General features: G+C 46.9%; 1 protein-coding gene across 1 annotated transcript in view; it reads left to right on the top strand.

Moving 5' to 3' along the window:
- LOC128094132 (protein phosphatase 1H) overlaps positions 1–21,944 on the top strand; it is a 139,572-nt gene that overhangs the window by 101,718 nt on the left and 15,910 nt on the right. Inside the window, exon 2 of the mRNA XM_052712253.1 lies at positions 5,107–5,269. Coding sequence (XP_052568213.1) covers positions 5,107–5,269 — 163 coding nt within the window. The remainder of the gene's footprint in view (positions 1–5,106; positions 5,270–21,944) is intronic.

The raw sequence follows: 21,944 nt of genomic DNA, 5'->3' as shown, positions 1-21,944 counted from the left end.
AGGGACAGGAGCTTGTCTCCCTGGGAGCTCACAATTAAGGATTAAGTTGTCTTCCTGCTGTGGCCTGTCTGGGTGTCTCCCTACTTCAGAGAGCCTTACAAAACCCAGACTGCAAGGTTACCTAGAGAAGAGAATGTTCGTAATAGGCAGCTTATATTTGATTTCTCATAAATGATTCATTTCCCCTGGACAGCAATTTTCAGTCCGCCTCTCAATTATATATGAATCAGCAGTATATCTCCCTTCACCTCGTGTCCCATACAAATACCTCTTCCTCAACCGACGTGATTACTACCTGCTGAGAAGTGCTATCACGCCATGTAAAATTTTTAGTTTAAACTACCCAGGGCTTTACACTTCCTTTAAAAATAAAATCAAATTCTGCAGCTCTTATATTGTTCTTTTAGGTGTTGGGGGGGGGATGATTGTAAACTTTCTATATTGAACAGACGGTAATTCTCCTTCATCCTCTTTTTCTTCCTTTCCAATTTGAATTCTAACTTAAAAATTACTCAGTTCTTTAGGTAAGTGAAATCCTCTTGTCCAACCCATATCTTCGCAACTCAGAATTTAATTGATGAAATAAATGCAGCTGAGGACTCGAGGTGTGGAGCGGGAACTTGCATGCGCTCTGGCCCTCGTTGACTCCACTGCCCTCTCTGAAAGGTGGAAACAGTGGTCGGCACCTCGGAGTTGACCAGAGGATGCAAAGAGTTGATTCCTCCCTGGGAAGTGCTGGCAGCTCCCTGGCACCCACACAGATCTCAACAAATACACCATTCTCCTCTTCGGGAAGTGAGCAGCACTTTTCTCTCTGACTCCTATGTTGATTCAGTAGTACCTGCTCTGTGCTCTGTTCTCAGCAAAGAGCCTCCCCCCCCTCCCCTCCGCCCCTTGCTCATAACGGCCACAATTTATTGCATGTAGGTTAGTTTCAGAGAAAATGTTTGCCTTCTTTGTAGGAGATTGGAAAACTGCGTCACCAGAAATATGATCATTTACTGCCCACTAGCATTTTATTTTCAGATGTTCAAAATAAGCATCTTGTGTAGATGAAGAGTGTGCTTTTTGACCTCAAGGGAGTGCTGGCTTTATTTAGGAGCAGAAGACAAAGACAGACTAGCTGTTCATACATTCATGTGCTCTCAGCTTGCAGAACTAGCTGCTCCTCAACTTAGGAAACTGAGATTTTTTTTTCCTCTGTTGACTTTTAGACTTGCATTGGTTCTCAACCTGTGGGTCGCGACCCCCTTAAGGGGGGTTGTTCAAATATCCTGTGTATCAGATATTCATGTTATGATTCATAACAGTAGCAAAATTACAGGTACGAAGTAACAACGATAATTATTTTATGGTCCGGAGGGGGCGTCGCAACATGGAATTGTCGTAAAAGGGTTGCAGCCTTAGGAGGGTTGAGAACCCCTGCTTTAAGAGGGGTCTAGTTCCCTTTCCAACTGACAGGTAATGCCTTTGCCTTTGAAGAAGAAAATACGGCATTTAGGTTGATAGACACTGAACTTATTTTAGGACCAAAGTCAATTGAAAGAATCAAGGCTTTCCTACTCAATGTGTGTGAAATACCGAAGGTGAAATAATGGGAATGATACAGGGGCAGGGGTGGGGCGGGGGTGGGGGGTGGGGGTGAGGGGTGGGGTGGAGTTCCGTGACAAAACACATGACCCTGGAATCAATCCCCAGCAATGCCAGAGAGGAGGGAAACCAGAGAGATGGCTCGGCAGTCACTTTTGCCCTGCTAGAGAACCCATGTTCGATTCCTGGCACACATGGTAGCTCACAACCATACAAAACTCTGGTTCCATTGGAGCTGATGCCCTCTTCTGGCCTCTTGATGTACCGGAAACATTTAACACAGGCAAAACATACACTTAGAAAAGTTGTTTATTTTTTAATCTTTTAAAAAAAGAAAAGTTTTTTTGGTCAGTTCTTTATCAACTGGGTAATACTGAAATGTCTGACTAGACCAGTATTTTAGTCTCTCCGCCAGATTGACATTTCTGACTTTTTAGCATTTCACTGGCTCATTCACAAGCTGATTCAACATGAAATGGCAAAGTAAGGTCACCCAGTAATTGCTCTTTCTCAGTTCTCCACCTCTGATGACTCAGTACAGCGCGGACCTCTGAACCATGTGCCACCAGGAATAGATGTACACTAGGAAAGTAACAGCCTGAGAGCCGAGGCCAGGGAAAGAGCTCGGGACTCGCAAGTGTGTTCACAGCTCTGCTGTTTTTAACTGTGCGACCTTGTATTGGTCACAGTCCTCCGGGGCCCTAGATTTCGCATGCATAATGCAAGGTTTTGGGAATCTCTTGGCAAAACCAGGTCAGCTTCAGAATTTAACACCCATCATGGGAGACGGGAGGCTGCATTTTATGGGGATGGTGATTTCTGACTTCATGATTTAAGTAATTATAGTAGTTCTATGGACTGCTGGAAGCCAGCAGCAGCTGATGAGTCAGTCAGCCTTCCCGGGGGAGCTACTGAAGATCTGCAGTGCTTTTGCTGTTGTTATTTTAAAAGAAAGCAACAGCACAAGGTTAGGCACTAATGGTGGAGTGACACCAGGTTCTGGAAACGGTAGCCGAGACCTTGCCCAGAAGGTGCTGTGAGGGACTTGTCATGAGCTGGTTTCCCAGCCGGACCTCCATTTCAGCATTGTCTGGGAAAGGTGCTTGTTTGGGAAATCGTGGCAGTAGAGCATTGCCTTTGAGTAAATAACACCCTACAAATATACGGCTTGGCAAGTCATTACCAGTGGCAGGAGACGGGTTATTTCCTACTGGTTCTCCCACCTCATGGCTTGTTTCCCCAAGGTCAGACATCAGAAACAGGCGCCTAGTTAACCTGTTCTGTCCTGAGATGCAGTCCTACCTAGTGAGGTAGCTGGGACCAAGCGTGACCGTCTCTTGGCTGGGCACGTCCTGGGCTGCCTGTGCCTCCTCCTTCCTCGGGGTCTTACTGGGACTCTTCTGTGGTCAGAGAAGCAGGGAGGAAGTTGCCCTTGCTCTCAGGACTAGAGCAGCAGCAGCCTTCTCTGTGTTTCCCCACAGTCCAGCCTGGCGTGGCACAGACTGCCTGTATGGTGCATGGGGAAAGAGTTGAGATGGACTCTGAGTCGACTGCATCTTTATCCCAGCTGTGGCCTTGGCTGTGGCACTTAGAGTCTGTGACTGAACTTTGGCAGTCAGTGTGGCACTGGTAATCATCACCTTGTAGGTAGCCTCACCGTGTGCATCCAAACATGTCCCTTCCTTAGAGGAGAGAGGGTGAGGATAAGACACCCCCTCTCTCCCAACCACTCTACACCAGGTATAATAAACTGCAAGGCCCACTTGACCTCAGAGAGAGGACAGCAGAAATGCTCACCTCCTTATTATCCCCCAGAAGGTGATGTTGAAATGTTCGAAGCAAAATTCGACTTGAAATTTTTGTAATTAAAAAAAAAAAAAGCCCCCAAAACTTCAGCATGTGAAGTGAATAAAAGCAGATCTTGCTTTGTGGAAGCAGCAGAGATGACAATTTGTAGTACCACCAATAAGAACAATGAAGCTGTGTTAATGACTACCAAACCTTGAAATAGAGCACACAGCAGGTAGCTGGTGTGGCCGCCTTCTTGGAGCATGCAGATGAGTACTCACAGATGGTAATGGTATCTTCTTTTTCAAACCTGGATTGCCAGACTTTGCCAGCAAATGGTTTTACCCCCTGAGCCATCTTGCCAACGCAAATATGGTAAATTTTTTTTGAAATCAAATGATACGATACTTGTCAATTCAGAAAAAAAAAAGATAAAAAGCTTGCCATGACAAAGGTACCCGTTTCTGATGACATGAATGTATGGAATTGAACTTTTCGTGAGGCCACACTCCAATTCACTAAGAAAGAGATATCTGCACAGTTAGAAAGAGTGTGGTGTGTGCAAGGCTTATAACTAAGCAAGGGACAGAAGGTCATGTCCAAGAGTGGGTACAGCTCAAAAGGGAGTCCCAGGGAATGAACTCGTTAATTATTGCATTTTTAAAAAGTGCTTAGATGTTAAAAAAAAAACCAAAGTGTAAAAATGTGTGAGACACCTCCCTGCAGTCCCTGTGTTTTGCAGAAGATTGTCCCAAAACCCCTGCGTGAGATCATGAAGCACTCAGATCTCAATCTGCTCCTTTCTGGTGTGTGTGTGTGTGTGTGTGTGTGTGTGTGTGTGTGTGTGTGTGTACAGAAGTGTGTGCACAATCAAAGGGAACTCTTTTTTAGGAAAGCTAGTTCAACCCAACCTCCACTCATAAAGACAGAGGAGCTGACTCTGTGTGTACCTGGACTTGGGCAAAGGCACATGAACGGTGGCGCATGCTTTCCTAAAACATTCCAATCCTTCTGACATTAGAAACTAGACCAAAGCATTGCCCGCACTCCACGGAACCTTCTGGTTGCCCACACTCCACGGAACCTTCTGGTATGTCTTCGCTGTCCAAGTCGAAGTGCATGAGCGGTAATCATCACTCTTCAAGATAAGAGGCAGAGCTGAAAAAGCTCTGACAGCACACCTTTGATCTGTCACTGGCTTGTGTGTGAGAGGGGGGGCAGCGTGAGGTACGGTTCTCTCTTCCCTCGGACTTTACGATGTGCTGTAAATTGCTGCCACGTTCTTTGATAAGATCGATAGTGACTTTGCTCTTTATCACTTGGGGAAATGGAACACAATTCCCCGAGCTACCCTGTCTGTCCCTGTTGTAATTACCAAGCAGTTCAGTCTCCAGATTAACCTGAAGGAGTGGTTGCTTCGTGTGTTTTGACTCGAGAGGGGCCACGGGGTGCGGGGGGGGGGGGGGGGGGCTGTATCTAACAGACACCTGCAGAAGTGAGCTGCGATCAGAATAACTCCCTTAGCGAGTGCGTCAGAGGGTGCTAATGCAATTCCATTCTCCATAGCTCGGTTTATTCAGGACATAAAATATAGAGACCATGAACCCACGGCATCAAGTCGTTCGATGCCAGCTGTGGAGTCTCCTTGGCTGACCCTTGAGATAGAGGCTGAGCGCTCAGCTTCCCAGAAACCACCCTCTGATCCGCTTTTTCTGGCTTCTCCTTCAGGGTTATCAATGCCGGGAAGAGCACACACAATGAGGACCAAGCCAGCTGTGAGGTGTTCACTGTGAAGAAGAAAGCCGGGGCCGTGACTTCTACCCCAAACAGGAACTCGAAGCGAAGGTCGTCCCTTCCCAACGGGGAAGGATTGCAGTTGAAGGAGAACTCTGTAAGCATCATCCCCACCATGTCTTGGGTAGTCATGTTCTCTAGCCCCGACGGTAAGATGCCAGGGCTCCGTCCGGGTGAGAATGGATGTGGGGAAAGCTAGTCTGCAGATTCAGGGAAGCAGTGAGTCAGCAGGGGCATCGTACATTCCGTGCTGAAGGTGGCACATGTTAGGTGAGCTGGCATTTGTATTTTTAACAAAGTGAACACAACCAGACTGCTATAAATAGTTTGTTTTAGGAGCCAATATATAGCATCTCTGGTGGTTTCAAAGAAGCCGATTTTTTGTGGAGGAAGTGACCTAAAAACCTCTTGTAAGGGGTGGAGGAAACTCCAGCTGTTGGCTCAGTGCCCAGCTCTGACTGTGACTGTCTTTCCCTTTTCTGTCCGTTATACTTGACGAGTTGGAGCCTATTCCTAAAATTCTTCCAACTTGGTATTTGTTTCCTTTGGCCAAAGGCCCTTGCAGCCTATGGGGTGGCCTTGGCAAACCAAATGCCCTCCTATTGAAAAGCCCCAGGGTACATCCCCTCTCCCCAGTGTCTGGAGAACAAAGCAGACATCCTCTCAGAAAAATCTGCAGAAACCCCTGGAGAAGGATGCAGGGGTCACCAACCCTGTGGATCAGCAGATCATTAGGTCCCGTGGAGAAGTGCCCTGTGGAAAAACCAGGGCACATTAAATGAGATGGCCCACATGTGACTATTTGTTCTAAGAATCTTTAGTCATTTTATATATATATAAAATATACAAAATTTTAGAAGGTCTAGTCGTTCCTTCTTTGCCTAGAAAATAGTGTCTTGTTGCATTTAGGCTCAGAGAATAGTGGAAGGATTGAGATCAGTTTGGAGTCAGGAAGCGTAGCGACCTCTGGGGTTCTTTAGCACTTGTTAGAGCTGAAGGAAGCATGGGATGAGGTCTTTCCCAGAGAACCAAAGTCAGGTCTTGACTGGAGAGGTCAGAATGATAATGGTGACGTGCGCGTGTGAGCTCTGCAGCAAGATGGCTCAGGCCATCTGAGACTTACTTGCTCATGAATGTTCGGATACATACTTATTCTTTTAGCCTTTGGTTTTTTTTTGTTTTTGTTTTTGTTTTTGTTTTTTTTTATAACTGCCAAATGGTAGAAGGGAACTGGTCGGGATTGTGAAATCTAATACTGGTCTGTGGAAAAATTTGAGCCAGTCATTGATGAAGAAATTCTTAACATAGGGCTGGAGAGAGAGCTCAGTGGTTAAGAACACTAACTACTCTAGTAAAGAACCCAGTTTCCATTCCCAGCAGCCACATAGCAGCTCACAACTGTCCATAACTCCAGTTCCAGGGGATCTGATACCCTGTCCCGGCCTCTGTGGACACTGCATGCATGCGGTACACATACATACTCACACACAGAAAATAAAAATATGTCTTAATCCTTAAGACGTTAATGGTCGATCTCCTAGGAAGGGCAGTCCCTCTTCGGTCACTGTGTGTAAAGCTCACTGGATTTTGTGTTTACTCCCTTGTGAATGGGGGTTATGTAGTTCTCTGACTCACTTCCACTTGTGAGGGTGGAATTATTGCTGGATGGAGCTCAGAAACTGAGAGTCACTGCTGATAATGAAATGCATGGACATTTGTCCCCAGGCCAGTTTATGGAGGTTTTTCTCCTACTAATCCATTCCTCTTAGAAGTAGAGCCTGAAGTAATGTTTCCACAGAGACAGTGAAAATAGGGGGAAGTGTGCTCTTGGGGTGGAGCCCCGAGCTTCCCAGTGATGGTTCCAAATCTGTATGAGACTTGTAGTCCTGGATGGAGCAAGAAGGAGCTAGACAGAGTGGACACAACTGGCCATCCATTTCTCTCTTTCATTCCTTTTTAATTGTAGGCAAATGTAGGTAACGTAACATTTACCATCTTAACCATTTTAGGTGTACAGTTTAGTGGTATTCACGTATCTGTGCAACCATCACCCTGACCCACCTCCAGAACTTTTTCATCTTCTCAAACAGATGTTTCCCAGGGTGATGGTGGTGTGTGTTTTTTTAATCCCAGCACTTAGGGAGGCAGAGGCAGGTGGATCTCTGTGAGTTTGAGGCCAGCTGGTCTACAGAGAGAGTTCCCAGACAGCCAGGGCTATGCAGAGAAACCCTATCCAATGGGGGTGGGGGGGACGTGTACGTGGAGGAGGAGGAGTGTACGTGCACACTAATTCCTCATTCTGCCTTCCCCTGAGCCCTTGGCAGTCACCATTCTGTTTTTTCTCTCCATGAGTTTGACCACTCTAGGTAGCTAAAATAAGGGGAAATCTACAGTATTTGTCTTGTTGTATCCACCTTATTTGGGGATTCAGGATAACATCTTTGGTTTTTCCAGGTTCTGGTGTGAGTCACCTCCGAAGGTTGAAGAACTTTCCGTCCTAAACATCTTCCTCTTTTTGTTTACTGCTCACCTGTGAATGTGCACAGATGTTGTGTACAAACACTTTATTAAGATTCCACCTCCATTCCTTTCGGATGTCTACCTAGCAGGATAATTTCTGGATTATACGCGAGTTCTGTTTAATTTTTTTTAACTGGCAGTTTTGTTTTCCACTGGCTGCACCATTTTACATTCCTACCCACAGTGCCGTAAGGTTCCAGTTTCTTGTCTTTGCCAGAACTTTTATATTCTTTCCTTTTATATCCTAATATATTTCTAATATATTTGTGGTGGTAGTTCATTGTAATTTTGAATAATGATATTATATTCTAAACCTTTTATTATTTTATTTATATAGGCATATGCACAGTGTGTGTGTGTGTGTGTGTGTGTGTGTGTGTGTGTGTGTTTGAGAGAGAGAGAGAGAGAGAGAGAGAGAGAGAGAGAGAGAGAGAGAGAGAGAGAAAGAGAGAACACCCACAGAGGCTGTAAGTGGGTATCAGATCCCTTCGAGTTGGAGTTACAGGTGTTTATAAGCCATGTGATGTGGATGCTGGAGTCTGGATTCCAGCTTCCTGATAAAGCAGAAAGCCATCTCTCCAGCCCCATGGTACTGTATATCTATGTCCTTATTGGCCCTTTATACATTTGTGTGTGTGTGTGTGTGTGTGTGTGTGTGTGTGTGTGTGTGTGTGTGTGTATTCATTAGAGAATATCTGTTTGAATCCCTTACACATTGTTTTAATTGTGTCTTCTCTTTTGCTATTGTTGGAGCTCTTCTCTAGAAGGCCCCATGACATCAGTTGCTGTGTACCAAGAATGAGATGTTGGGCATTCATCGGGAGGCGTAGACACAAAACTACTCACCCACGAGGCGTTTACATGTACTGAAAGAAGCAGTTAAATGTAGAGGGTAGCCTGGCCTGGTGACACACACCTTTAAACCGAGCATTTGGAAGACAGAGGCAGGTGCGGTTCTCTGAGTTTCAGGCTAGCCCTGGTCTAGACAAGTTCCAGGACAGCCAGGGCTATACAGAGAAACCATGTCTCGAAAAATAAAAACAAAAAGTAGAGTGTGCCAGGTGATGAAGGCTATTGAGAAAAAGGTGGAATTGGGCACTGTGGAAGATAGCAGGGCGGCCATGGAAGGCATCCCTGAGAAGGTGTGCTTTGGAAGAAGAGCATGCTATCATTATGGGCCACTGCAGAGACCTGGACATAAGAGCAGGCCCTGGGTCCTCATGAGTGAGCCAAGAGGTTCCAGTGGTTGGAGAAGAGACAGAAAAGCTTTGTCATGAGAGTGTGATGCAGAATCAGGCGAAGGTCACCTTTGGGTGGCTTGTACACTGACTGCAGACTTTACCAGCTCAAGATGCTGGATACCCTGATTTTTAAAGGTCAGTGATTTTTTTTTCCCCCTGTTTAGAAAACATCCCTTAAGAGTCAAACTCACATATAATAGCACTTCAGGGAGCAAGTGAGAATGTAAGGCCCAGGCTCATAGCACAGTTGGAAACTGTAGCTAATGATAATGTATTATATGCTTCAAAAAGGCTGGAAGGAAGGACTGTGACAGTATAGGACCCACAGCCAGAAACCATCAGTGGGAGACAAATGAGGCAGACTCCGCCTGCTCCCCTGTGACCCCCTCCCTTCAGCCTGAAGACATACCGATCACCAAGCCAATGAGCTGCACCCTGGGGTAACATGAGCTCTGTACAGCTGCATTCCTGCTGGAGCAGGAGAGAGATCACTAAGCTGAGATGGTGTGATGGGGTTAGTGCAGGGAAGATAAGAAACCGGGCTTCTACGGAAGCCTGACGCAGACTGGCCACTGGATGTTGTTCGAATCTAAGATGGTCTTATAATAAAAAACCCAGGGCCAGATATTGGGGTGAAAGCTGAAAGATCAGAGAAGCAGAGCAAGCCACAGCCAGCCTCACCTCACCAACTCCACGAATCCTCAGACTGAAATCCTGAGTCCTCACCCCAAAGGGTCTCAGCTGAACTGCTTTAGTTCCTGTCTCCTCACACCTTATATACCTTTCTCTGCCCAGACTTCACTTCCTGGGATTAAAGGCGTGTGTGCTTCCCAGTACTGGGATTCAAGGTGTGTGCCACCACTGCCTGGCTCTATTTCCAGTGTGGCCTTGAACTCATAGAGATCAAATGGATCTCTGCCTTCCAGTGATAGGATTAAGGGTATGTGCCACCACTGCTTGACCTCTACATCTAATCTAGTGACTGTCTCTGTCCTCTGATCCTCAAGGCAAGTTTATTAGGGTACACAATATATCACCACAACTGGTGGTTTGATGGAGTGCTTCCTAGAGAAAGTGACATTTGAACTGTGATCTTGAAAAGTGAACAGGAGGGGGCCGGGCGGTGGTGGCTCACGCCTTTAATCCCAGCACTCGGGAGGCAGAGGCAGACGGATCTCTGAGTTCGAGGCCAAGCCTGGTCTGCAGAGTGAGTTCCAGGACAGCTAGGGCTACACAGAGAAACCTTGTCTTGAAAAAAACAGTAACAACAAAATAAAGAACAGTAAACAGGAGGGGGCAGAACTTGGTGGTAGATGATAGGCCTCTCATGCATCTGTCATGCCTATCAGACCCTGGATTCCATCCCCAGTAAAATAAAAAGAAGTAGAAAAACGAAAGAAAAAAAACCAAGTTGTTTAACAAGCCAATGTTAGAAAGGAGTGTTTCTGATTAAAGCAGTGGTTCTCAACCTGTGGGTCGAGACTGTTATTTATTTGCCGGTGTTATTTACTGGGTGTGAGCAAACACGACGAGGTACAGCGGAACCCACTTTCAGAGTTTTTATTAGGGAAGGGAAAGGGGGGAGGTGGGTAGGCCTACCGAAAAGAAAGAAGGTGGGGTGCACACACAACCTCTGGCGAGAGGGAGAGAGAGCCCGGGGGAGCGGGTAGAGTCTGCTTTTATACGCATGCGTGTGTGAGCCGACTGTAGCTACACCATGCATGCGCGTGGATTATGTGCCCATGCTGTGTGCAGGTTACTTAGGACGGACGGCCCTGGAGTGCCGAAGCGTATTGCCTGACTGCTGACAGCGCGTGCACGGTCATGTGACTCCAGCCGTGGCTAGGAATGATGACAGTGACCCCTTTGAAAGTCGAGCGACCCTTCCACAGGGGTTTCATGTCAGATGTCCTGCAGATCAGATGTTCGTATTTACGATTCCTAACGGTAGCAAAATTACAGTTAGGAAGTAGCAACAAAAATGATTTTACGGTTGGGGGTCCCCACAGCACGAGGAGCTGTATTAAAGGGTCGCAGCCTTAGGAAGGTTGGGAACCACTGGATTAAAGGAAGGTGCGTAGGTAGAGACAGGTTTTAAGAAAGCCCCTGAGGCAGGGCATGTGCACTTTGGAAAGGAACACAAACCAAATGATAGTAATGGTGAGTAGTTACGGGCTGAGCCTGGGCCCTGGCAGCCTTAACAAATTGGGCTCAGCCACTCATCTTCAGTAAACCAATTAAAGGGGCAAAGTCATAGTGGAAAGGTAGAAGGAGATTTGTCCAAGGTTAACCACAGTAGGATCGAAGAGGTCCGGGAACTAGTCCCCCACAACCTCCACCTCCACATCTTCAGGGTCCTGACATGAAGTTCAAGTTAACCAGAGGGGCATGAGTAGACATAACTAAGCAATCCCTGGGCAAAGTAAGGTCCTGGCCATCATTGTCTCAGCTTCCGTCCCCTGTAAGGTGGTCTGGCAAGTTGTCAGAATTGTGTGAACTCTCTTCCTTGGAGACAAGCTTCCCCTTTGGCTGGCACAAAGGGCTTCAGCTTTTCCTTTTCTCCCAGAGTGAGATTCCCGGGGAAATTCATTTCCCTTTTGGTGCTTTGTCTCAATGATTAGATAGTTGGCAGGAAGTGGCCGAGTGTCTCTTTAGAATACCTTCACTCCTGCCAGGACAATTATAGTAAGACAGGAGCAGCCAGCATCAGACATGACATTTATCAGATGTCGTAATAAGCAAGGACTTTAACCGAGTTGTTTTAGCCCTGACAAGATGAATTAGGACAGTAGTGGTCCAGAGGATGCTGGGATGACAGCTAGGAGGCTCCGGACACAGCAGGTGAGAAATGATGAAAGCTTAGCTTAAAATGAGGCAGAGATTAGAGTACAGCGACAGCCGGAAGAGCTGGTATGAGAAAGAAAAGCCGAAGTGACCAGACCCCTGACTGCCTGAGGTAAGGAGGAGTGGACGGTGGCGGAGGCTTCCGAGAGTGGGCTGGACAGGTGCCTCTGGGAAGGTAAGGGGATGGGCGGAGGTGGTGACTGGAGTGTGAGCAGACTGACTGTACCTTTCCAGGTGGGAATGTTCTCTAGAAAGGTAGAAAGGGTTGGGGCTCACAAGCAAGCCTAGAGAGTTTAGATTTCAGGATGTTCCGACTTCAGAGACTAGACCTGAAATGTCGACGACGTATGCCCAGCAAGAGTATGAAAGCGAGAGGGAAGAAGGGTGCACATGGAAATGGGTCCTAAATAATCCAAGAGGAAAGATGTCTTAGTTGCTTTTCTGTGGTCATGACCAAGGCAACTTATAAAAGAAAGAATTTCATTTGGGGGGAGGTCATGGCTCCAAAGGGTGAGTCCATGATCATCCTGGCAGGGAGCATGGTAACTGGCAGGTAGGCATGGTGCTGGAGCAGTGGCTGAGAGCTCACATCTGACCCCCAAGCATGAGGCAGAGAGACCTAACTGGGAGTGAGTGGTGGAAGTCATTTATAACCTCAAATCCCACCCCCAGGGACACACCTTCTCTAACAAGACCACACCTCCTAATCCTTCCCAAACAGTTCCACCAGCTGGGGACCAAGTATTTAAATCTATGAGCCCGTGGAGGCCATTGTCATTAAAGCCACCACAAAAGGAAAATTGTTAAGGAAAAAGAAGAAAGAGGTGGTTATTGTGGCATAGGTCACACACAGGTCAAGGAGATACGGATGGGAAAATGGGCATATTGTAAGCCAAAAAATGGAACAAGATTAATAACAGTTTCCTTGTCTCACATGCAAACAGAGGGCTTAGTGTGGGAGGCACGCTCCCACTTTTTCCCCAGGGTACTCTTGAGGAGGGAGGAGGGAGAAATATTTAGATAGAATAATAGAGGGGAGAGAAACAGATAGAAACACAGGATAGCCTTGGGAGGGCCTGGATCAATATCCACTGGCCCCTTCTGTCTCTTCAAAGGGGCTTTTTATAGGAATACCAAGGGGTGGAGCAAAGACCTCCCCCTTGCACAGCCAAGTGCAGACCTTTCCCATCACCTGGTAACCACACACATGGTCAAGTCATCCCCTTATGCAGCCCTGCTGGGTAAAGCAAGCTCAGATCTCCCTAGGAAACCTCTGTGGGCCTCCACAGCTTAGCAACATAAAGAACCTCAAAGGGGATGATGTGGCCCCCCACTCAATACAAAGGCTTAACCTCTTCCTCCTTTCCTGGCCTCTGTGTCCACAGTGAACTTAATAATACTTCAAGTGCATGTTTCCAAAAGACTCCATGTATTATATAATCTGTACAATCTTAGAGACTCGAGAACACCCAAATTTGATTCTCAGATAACATGGACTGTCTTAATGGGAAGAAAAAGTATTATAGCTATGCTTTGTCAGCAAAGTCAGATGCGCAGCCAAGCTCTGACTTTGTATTTGGTAACGTCTCTTACACTGAGTGACAATAGAGTTCGTAAGTAACAGTGAAATGACTTCTCTCACTATAGATAATTACTATCTGCTAGAAAGATTTTTTTTTTTTTTTTCTGAGACAGGGTTTCTCTAGACAGGGTTTCTATGTGTAACAGTCCTGTTCTGGAACTCGATTTGTAGACCAGGCTGACCTTGAACTCACAGAGATCCACCTGCCTCTGCCTCACAAGTGCTGGGATTAAAGGTGTGCACCGCCACTGCCCGGCCTGCTATAAAGTTTAAGGAGTTATTTAATCCCATTAATACAAGTAGTCTGCCAGCCAAAGAAGTCAACTTAAGCCTTTTATTTTCAAATAAATCAACCTTTTGAGCCAGGCATGGTGGTGCAGGTCTACAGCCTGGTCTACAGCCAGGGCTATGTAGAGAGATGCTATCTCAGTAAATATTTTGGGTGAATAAAATAATATACCATTGCCTTCTGCTACTCTTGACCCCCTCGTGAAGTACAGTAGAGGAATGTCATCTCCTCTTGGGCTGAAAGCTTGAGAGTGGCGCCTCACTTCTGAGAAGGAAGCCACAGATCCATTTCAGGTTCCATCTCATATTAAGTCAGACATTAGAAGTTACAGACACTGTGTTCAAAAGAAATCGTACAACATAAAAGAGACCTTATTCTTCCTTATTCTTCTAAAGAGAAGTTTTACATGTGATCTCAGCCAAGAGGCCAAGAAGTGGTGGCTGTCCACTGAAGTGCTTGTAAAGGGAAGAGCATTGTCCATCACAAAGGGAGGTGGGGCTTTGCTCATACCTGGCCCACATGTGTACAATGTGCCCATGAAAAGCCAAAAGAGCCCCCAAAGGGGCAGATGGGCAAGAGATCCTCCTCTGCGGTGTGCAGGCCTCTTAACATCCCTGTGCCTCCAATGACTGCTCTGTGAACAAAGTGTGGGCAGCTGGGAGAGAAGGGGATCTGGAAACAGCGTTACCAGGGTCTTTGGAGTGTGGAGAATGATGTGCAGCCTCTCACCCACTACCGAAAGCCTTTCAGTCAACTGGACTGAGATTCAAAGAAATAAGCAGTATTACTGGGTTTTCTTTACTGTGATTTGAAAGGTTTCAGAGAGCTCTTACTTATCATGGAGAGCACCAGTGTGTATCAACCTAGACTTCCCAAGGGCTTTTGTTTGGCAGCTCCCAAGTGTCTAATCCCAGGAATGAGATTAAAAAAAAAAAATGAGTGATCCCACCAGATTGCCTTCCAAAGAAGGAAGAAGTTACCCATGTGAACATCTTAAAACCTGACTGTGAAGAAGTACATGCCATGCTGGACATGGTGGTACGTTCTCTGCATTTGGAGGCAAAACAGCTGGATCTTTGTGATTTTTGAGGTCAGCCTGGTCTACGGAGCAGGTTTCAGGCCAGTCAGGGCTACATCGTGAGAATCTGTCTCCAAAAAAAGAAATTTAACAAAAAAAAAAAAGAAAAAAGCATGTCTTTATTGTAACTCTTGAAATTTTTCTGGATATTGTGGCCAGCACTAGATCAATTGATCTCTCTCTCTCTCTCTCTCTCTCTCTCTCTCTCTCTCTCTCTCTCTCTCTCTCTCTCTCTCTCTCACACACACACACACACACACACACACACACACACACACACACACACTACTCCTTGTTTGAATTGGGGATTGTTTTGAGCTTGAGACTCCCCTTGGGGACCCGTGCACTCTAAGGTCATTTCCTTAAGAGCACCCTTCTGTTGTTTAATTTGGGGAAAGTTCATCAAAGTCTGTGGTTTCAGTGTCTGTTGGTTCAGTGTCTAATTACAATAACAGGAGATGGCTGTGTCAGCATCTGGGCAGAGTTCATCAGCAGGGAAGAGAGAGAGCCGATTATCTTTCTCAGCCCAGGACTGGGCAGCAGTGGGAATTCCAGGCATGCAGGAGCATAATCCGAGGAGGGGAGAGGGAAATGGAACAGAACACGGGGCTGTTAACGCTTCCCCGCAGGTTACCATTGCTTCCATCCACTCGCGGCAAGAGCTCTTCCAGCCACGGGGCATTCCGATAAAAGTCTTCTGGTCCCACAGCTCCAGCTCTTTGGCAGTTCTTGGTGCTCAAGGCAGTGTGCTCCCTGTGGAGGTGGAGCTTAGAAAACAGTGGGAATGGCCTTTAAGTCACTGTTGGCTTCTTCCTCTCGTTCTGCGCATGTCAAGAAAATGTAAACGTTCTGTTTTATCTGCTTAGATTTTTTTTTCTTTTCCTTGAAGCAGGAGGGCAGTAGTTTCTTTTCCAACTCTTTACCTATTAGTTCTAGAGACAAAGAAGTCTCTGGGCAGTCATGAGGAGGGATGACTTGACCAGCAGGTGTTAGAGGATCAATGTCAGTCACTGTGAGGGGACCGTGCCAGTGGAGACCAGGTCCGAGGTGAGGGGCATGTAGTGGCTGAGAACTCATTCAGACTGAGTTCCTCAGCAGCCCCCCCCCCCTTACTCCCCATGATAAATCTTATAACGGCAGGAAGCTGTAGAATACTTAAATGGAAGCTTTTTCTCACTATCTCATGACAAACAGCATCCTCGCTGAGATATAAAAAATATATAGAGATTATTTCCCACAACAAAGGAAAGATAGCTAAATAACTTTCTTTTTACAAGAAGGTATAGTAAAAAGTGAACATGTCAAAGGTGTCAGTGGACACCAGAGAATGTGGGCCTGAGATGGACTTGCATGGTGTTACTCAATTGCCCTCACCTCTGCCCACGTCTCACTCAGTGTGTTACTGTGAGGTTGAAAGCCCCAGGGATGGAAGGGCTGCTGGAGCCGCCCTGGGCTCTGCATTGTTGTGCTGGCGCTGGGATTTTGAAACCTGGCTGGACACATTACAGATGTCAAACCAGACAGAGCGGGCGTCTGGGAGAATGCAGTCTCCGCGTGTCCCCCTGCGAACAGAGAAAGGGAACTGTCCTCCGGGCTCCTGAGGAGCTGTTAGTAAAAGCAACTGGAATGTCGTTCCAAGTGGGACTGCAGATCTGCACATTCGAGATACTCCTTCCAGGCTGCTGGCATGGCCTCGTCCCAGAAATACTGAATCAGTTACAAGGCAGGGAGAAAAAAACAAACCCGCCAGTCCCACAGCCGCTCAAACCTGACCAAGTAAACACAGAGACTTATATTGGTTACAAACTGTATGGCCGTGGCAGGCTTCTTGCTAACTGTTCTTACAGCTTAAATTAATCCATTTCTATTAATCTATACCTTGCCACGTGGCTTGTGGCTTACCGGTACTTTACATCTTCCTTGTCCTGATGGCGGCTGGCAATGTCTCTCTCACTCAGCCTTCCACTTCCCCACTCTATTCTCCTCCTTGTCCCGCCTATACTTCCTGCCTGGCCACGGGCCAATCAGTGATTTATTTATTGACCAATCAGCAACACATTTGACATACAGACCATCCCACAGTACTTCCCCTTTTCTTTTCTTAAAAAGGAAGGTTTTAACCTTTACATATCTCCAAAGTCAGCTTGGTATATTTGGGAATTTGGGCGTAGCTTCTCTTACTACTTCCTGTTGGAGGGGGGCGCTGTATCTTATGGGGACACAAAGAATATTTTAGGATTATGGAGTAGTCCATGAGGGTGTATCATCTGAGCCAGTTGCCTTGAAACGGTTCTGGATGTTGGGTCATCTGGGCCATGGTGTCATCGGAGACCTTTCAGGGGGTCTTGGCTGGTCAAACCTGATGTGTCTTAATCTGGAACAAATCCATAGCCTCTGGCTTTCTGTGGAAACAAAAGCAGAATCTCCTTTCCAAAGCAACATATCCTTATATCCAAATTTTGAAGTCAAGGTACCTTTAAAATATACATTTTGGCATAACTCAACAGCTTTTGTAATCAAATGTTTTTCTTTAGTTACTAATATCAAAGAGAACATAATCCAGATTCTTTGTGTTGTAGCCATCTTTACGTGGCTTATTTTTTTTATATTAGCTTGAGCCTATTGCTTTGAACTGTAGCCTTTTAAGCCTGAAACGGCACTGGTGCTGTGGCTGCTGGCTCCGCCCATTTCAGCTTTCCAACATGGCGTCGGTATGCTTACCGCCAGCTCTGGGAGCCATCGTGGGTCTATGCTTTTATCCAAGCAGCATGTAGCCCAGAAACCTCTTTTTTTTTTTGTTTTGTACTAGCAAAGGCTAAATCCATCAAGCAGCTTAATGTGCCATTTGCAGAGGCCTCATTCCCGCCATACCGCAGGTCGAGCGCGCACGCTAGGAACCCGCCAGTAGCTCAAACCAGCAGCTGCCGCTCATTTGAGAGAGACAATTAGGAAGCTGTTTTTAGCTCCGTTTTAGAATCTTTTTTTTTTTTTTAGTTTTTAGGTGGAAACTCTTGCCCCACGTTGGGCGCCATTTGTTGCTAGAGTTTTCCTGCCTGGCCCACAGTCAGGACAAATCTCTCTCACCCGCCAGTCCCAAGCCGCTCAAACCCGACCAAGTAAACATAGAGACTTATATTGGTTACAAACTGTATGGCCGTGACAGGCTTCTTGCTAACTGTTCTACAGCTTAAATTAATCCATTTCTATTAATCTATACCTTGCCACGTGGCTTGTGGCTTACCGGTACTTTACATCTTCCTTGTCCTGATGGTGGCTGGCAATGTCTCTCTCACTCAGCCTTCCACTTCCCCCGCTCTATTCTCCTCCTTGTCCCGCCTATACTTCCTGCCTGGCCACGGGCCAATCAGTGATTTATTTATTGACCAATCAGCAACACATTTGACATACAGACCATCCCACAGTAAACAAATATCAAATGTGCAGAGTACTGGCATCCAAAGAGATGACACTTTCCTCAGGACAGCTATTTCCAGATCAGTAGTCACTCCACCGTCTGTTAAAAAAAAAAAAACAATATTTCTGGAATGTATTCTCAATGTATTTTTTAAAAAACTTATGGACATGTAATCAGACTATTGTGTATTCATATAGAATATATTTATTTTCCAATCGTAAAAATTAATAAATTTTTCATTGTCAACGGCAATATTTTAAAGCCATGACAACCAACTGTTAGGTATTGTTAGTTGTATGTCAAGCACTGTCCTGAGTGGGTTTTGTAGAGCGACCCACAGTCTTGTGAAGAGCAAAGACTTCGTGTTATTGTTAGCTGATGTGTCGGAGAAGAACTCATCAGTAACAGCAGCGAGGACACATCCATGTTCCAGCTGTCTGGAGTGTTTCCGTTCTCCTGAGCCACATACGATTTGTTCTCAGACGTGCTTAGAGTATCGTTACGAGGAACAGGGCCATGTGGGCATGTTCTGGATTGCTTGTGTTTTCTTGTGATTGCTTGCAGTTCCTTGTACAAAAATCTCTAACTCTGTGAGGGAGAATTTAGTTTAAATTTTGCTAATGTCGTCCACCACACAGGAGCCCAGTAATCAATCACACGGTACCCAAGTTTGAGCCACAGGGGTGTCCCACTCCGTGCCACATGAGGGCGCCAGTGCCAGTCTCTGGGAAGTAGAAGCACTTGAATTCTTTTTACTTGAAAATAGGAGAGGATTTCAAGTGTTTCTTTCCCAGGCTGACTAGTTGCCCTGACTCCCCTTGTGTGCTCCCTAAGGAGGGCATCCTGTGGGGAGAAGAGGGATGAGTGTATGAACTTTTAGAACTTTTAGTGAAAAGACACAGCTTCTCTTTCTCTAAGCTGTGTAAACAGTCGAAGCTCACCCTGGGTTTTCATGTGCTTCCTGCCTCACGAGTCAGTGTTTCTGCAGGCAGGCAGCGGCACAGGAACTGTTTGCAATTATTCCTGAGGCCCCACCCCCACCCCCTCCCTTTCTTTGCCAGCACCGCACGGAGGTGGGCACCTCCTTTGGCTCCCCACGGTTCTCACTGGATTTCCCTGTCTGGGGATTCACCAGGGTGGCAGAGCACATGATGAGGGATCTCAGGATAGCTTCCACTGTGCCGTGACCCAAGCAGAGTTTACAGTCTGCTTCTGTGAAATTACTCCAGCTTCCTGTTCGGTGGATAAACTTCGTTCAGAGTGGTTTCATTTTTATTAAAAGAACCAAGGACACCTTCAAGCTTAAAAAAAAAAAAATTAAGTTCTAACTCTACAGATGAATAGAGGAAAGAAAATAATTTAAAAATTTTTTTGTTGTTTTTAGAACTCCCATTTGTCACCTTCTGGAATGTTCCATTATTGGGTGATAGATGTATTCCTTTAATTTTTGTTTGCGTGGTACTGAGACTTGAAGACTAGGCCCCCTCATCCATGGCAGACCAGTGCATTGCCATTGAGCTGAACCCCAGCCCCTTCCTCGGAGGATAGGTGTGGTTGTGTGTGCACATAATTACACATAAGACAGATTGTTGTTCTTAAATGAAATAATTCGGTATGTAACTTAAATGTTTTAATTTTAATTTTATTTAAATGTACTTAATTTCTTTTTTATTCCTAAGCAATTTTTACCAAATTCTACAGTATATGTCAGGAAAGGGCTTCATTCTGTTTTGCTTGGTAAAGTGAATTTGACCAACCTCTGCCTATCGTGAACAAAAGCAAGGTAGGCATGTGTTAAAATATAACATTAAGACAGACCGACGCTCAAGAGCATGTCCCTGTAAATCGGGAGGGTCTGGTCTTTCAGGTGTGAAATATCCGTACTAGTAACAGTGACATTTTCACATGCTACCAAGAAAGTGATGCAGGGCCACTGCCAAGCCACTGACCATCAGGTGACAGTCCAGGACGCATTGCTACTAAACGGGAAGTGAAAGACCCCCGCAGGTAGTCTTCCCTCTGGAGAGACCCTCGCCCAGAGATCACACCGAAACCATAAGTCAGATGCAAACAGCAAGAGGCTTTATTCAGGAACACGGGTACCCGGGGCGACACAGTCCCTCCAGAGGCTGAAGAGACTGGCGCGCCGCGGGCTGGAGTGGAGGGTTTTTTTTCTTGTTTTTTTTTTTTTTTTGGTTTTTCGAGACAGGGTTTCTCTGTGTAGCTTTGCGCCTTTCCTGGATCTCGCTCTGTAGCCCAGGCTGGCCTCGAACTCACAGAGATCCGCCTGGCTCTGCCTCCCGAGCGCTGGGATTAAAGGCGTGCGCCACCACCGCCCGGCTGAGTGGAGGGTTTTTATAGGGTCGGGCAGTGGAAGGGCGGGTACAGAAGCAAGAAGCATGGTTTACAGGGTTCTGATTGGACGACTCATATGAGGCCAGGTTTACACTCAGGACAGCTCGTGGTTTTTCCCCGAGCTCGACACGCCTGCTGACTTGGCTCTTATCGCCTGGAGGGTCCCCGGCTCTTGGCCTGTTCCATCACGCAGGGTCCCCGGTTCTCGGCCTGCTCCACCCGGCAGGGTCCCCTAGTCCTGGCCTGCTCCATCCCGCAGGGCCCCGGGCTCCCGGGTGACGGCCCGCACCACCCTCGCCGGCGGCGGCACCGGGCGCTGGCGCCGGGCAGCGGCGCCGATCGGGCTCGAGGACACGGCGGGCCCGGGCTGGGAGCCTGCGGTCTCTGCCCACCGCGCTACGACGCTGAGGGGCGCGCATGGCGGGCGCGGGCGGCTGGCGCGGGGACGGGGATGCGGCCCGGCCTGCGCTGCCCGCGGCTCCGCTCCTGGCGGCCTTTCAGAAGCAACTTGAAATAGGGCAAGCCCATGCTGACCTTCAAAGGATAACCAACTAATGGAAATTCGGGAGGTCACACAGAGTTTGTGACGATGGGAAATTTGAAGAACTGGGTCCAGTCCTACCCTTTCGGCACTCCAGCAGCATTGCCGGAACTGCCTGTGCCCCGGGTTGAACACTGATAAAAATGAGGTAACAGTGACCACTTTATGGTTAGCCTTAGTGAGGTTCATAGGGGCTCCAACGATACCTTCTGAACTGAGGCTTCCCCAAGGGGAAGTGACTGAGGAAGAACGGAAGTGGGGTGAGAGGACCATCCAACTGTGACAGAAGGTACAGCAAAGTGCAGCTGGGCCTCCCTGCTGCTCAGTGTCCCCCTGGACAGTGAGTACTGATAGGGGTGGTCACCCCCAGCTCAGATGTACTGTTTCCTCTGTGTGATGGACACGGTGCTGACATTTATTGTTTCTGTCACCACACGGTACAACTCTTTTTCTTTGGGTGAATTGTTTTATTATAACATGTTAAGGATATGTCTAGTCACAGTCATCAGGGTCCATCACCAATAGCTGTCTATCTTTCCTCATCGCACCCTGGGTGGTCCACACATTTTCCATGTTGTCTACTCCAGCGGCACAGGGCGGCTCCTCTCTAAAACTCATCTCTGTTACGTGATCCTCTTCCAGACTGTGAACATCAGAACTTGGCAAATCTTGTTCTCAGCTCTTGGCTGAATGTCCAGTGCAGAACCTGACGCACTGGAGAGAAAACTCTGTGGCATGTCTTAAATCCTTGCTATCCATGCCTTGGTTTTACCTTTTCGTTTCTTTACCCTTTGCATTTTGTGTAAGGAGGAGGATGCTGAGAGAAATTAAGAAATTTGCCCAGCTGGGCATGGTGGCTCCTGCCTTTAATCCCAGCACTCCAGGGGCAGAAGCGGGAGTCGCAGAA

This window comes from Peromyscus californicus, unplaced genomic scaffold (assembly GCF_007827085.1).
Source record: "Peromyscus californicus insignis strain IS unplaced genomic scaffold, ASM782708v3 Scaffold_4__1_contigs__length_199733344, whole genome shotgun sequence".
Classification (NCBI taxonomy): domain Eukaryota; kingdom Metazoa; phylum Chordata; class Mammalia; order Rodentia; family Cricetidae; genus Peromyscus; species Peromyscus californicus.
Note: the sequence above shows the minus strand (reverse complement) of the source record. Positions and strands in the feature narration are given on the sequence as shown.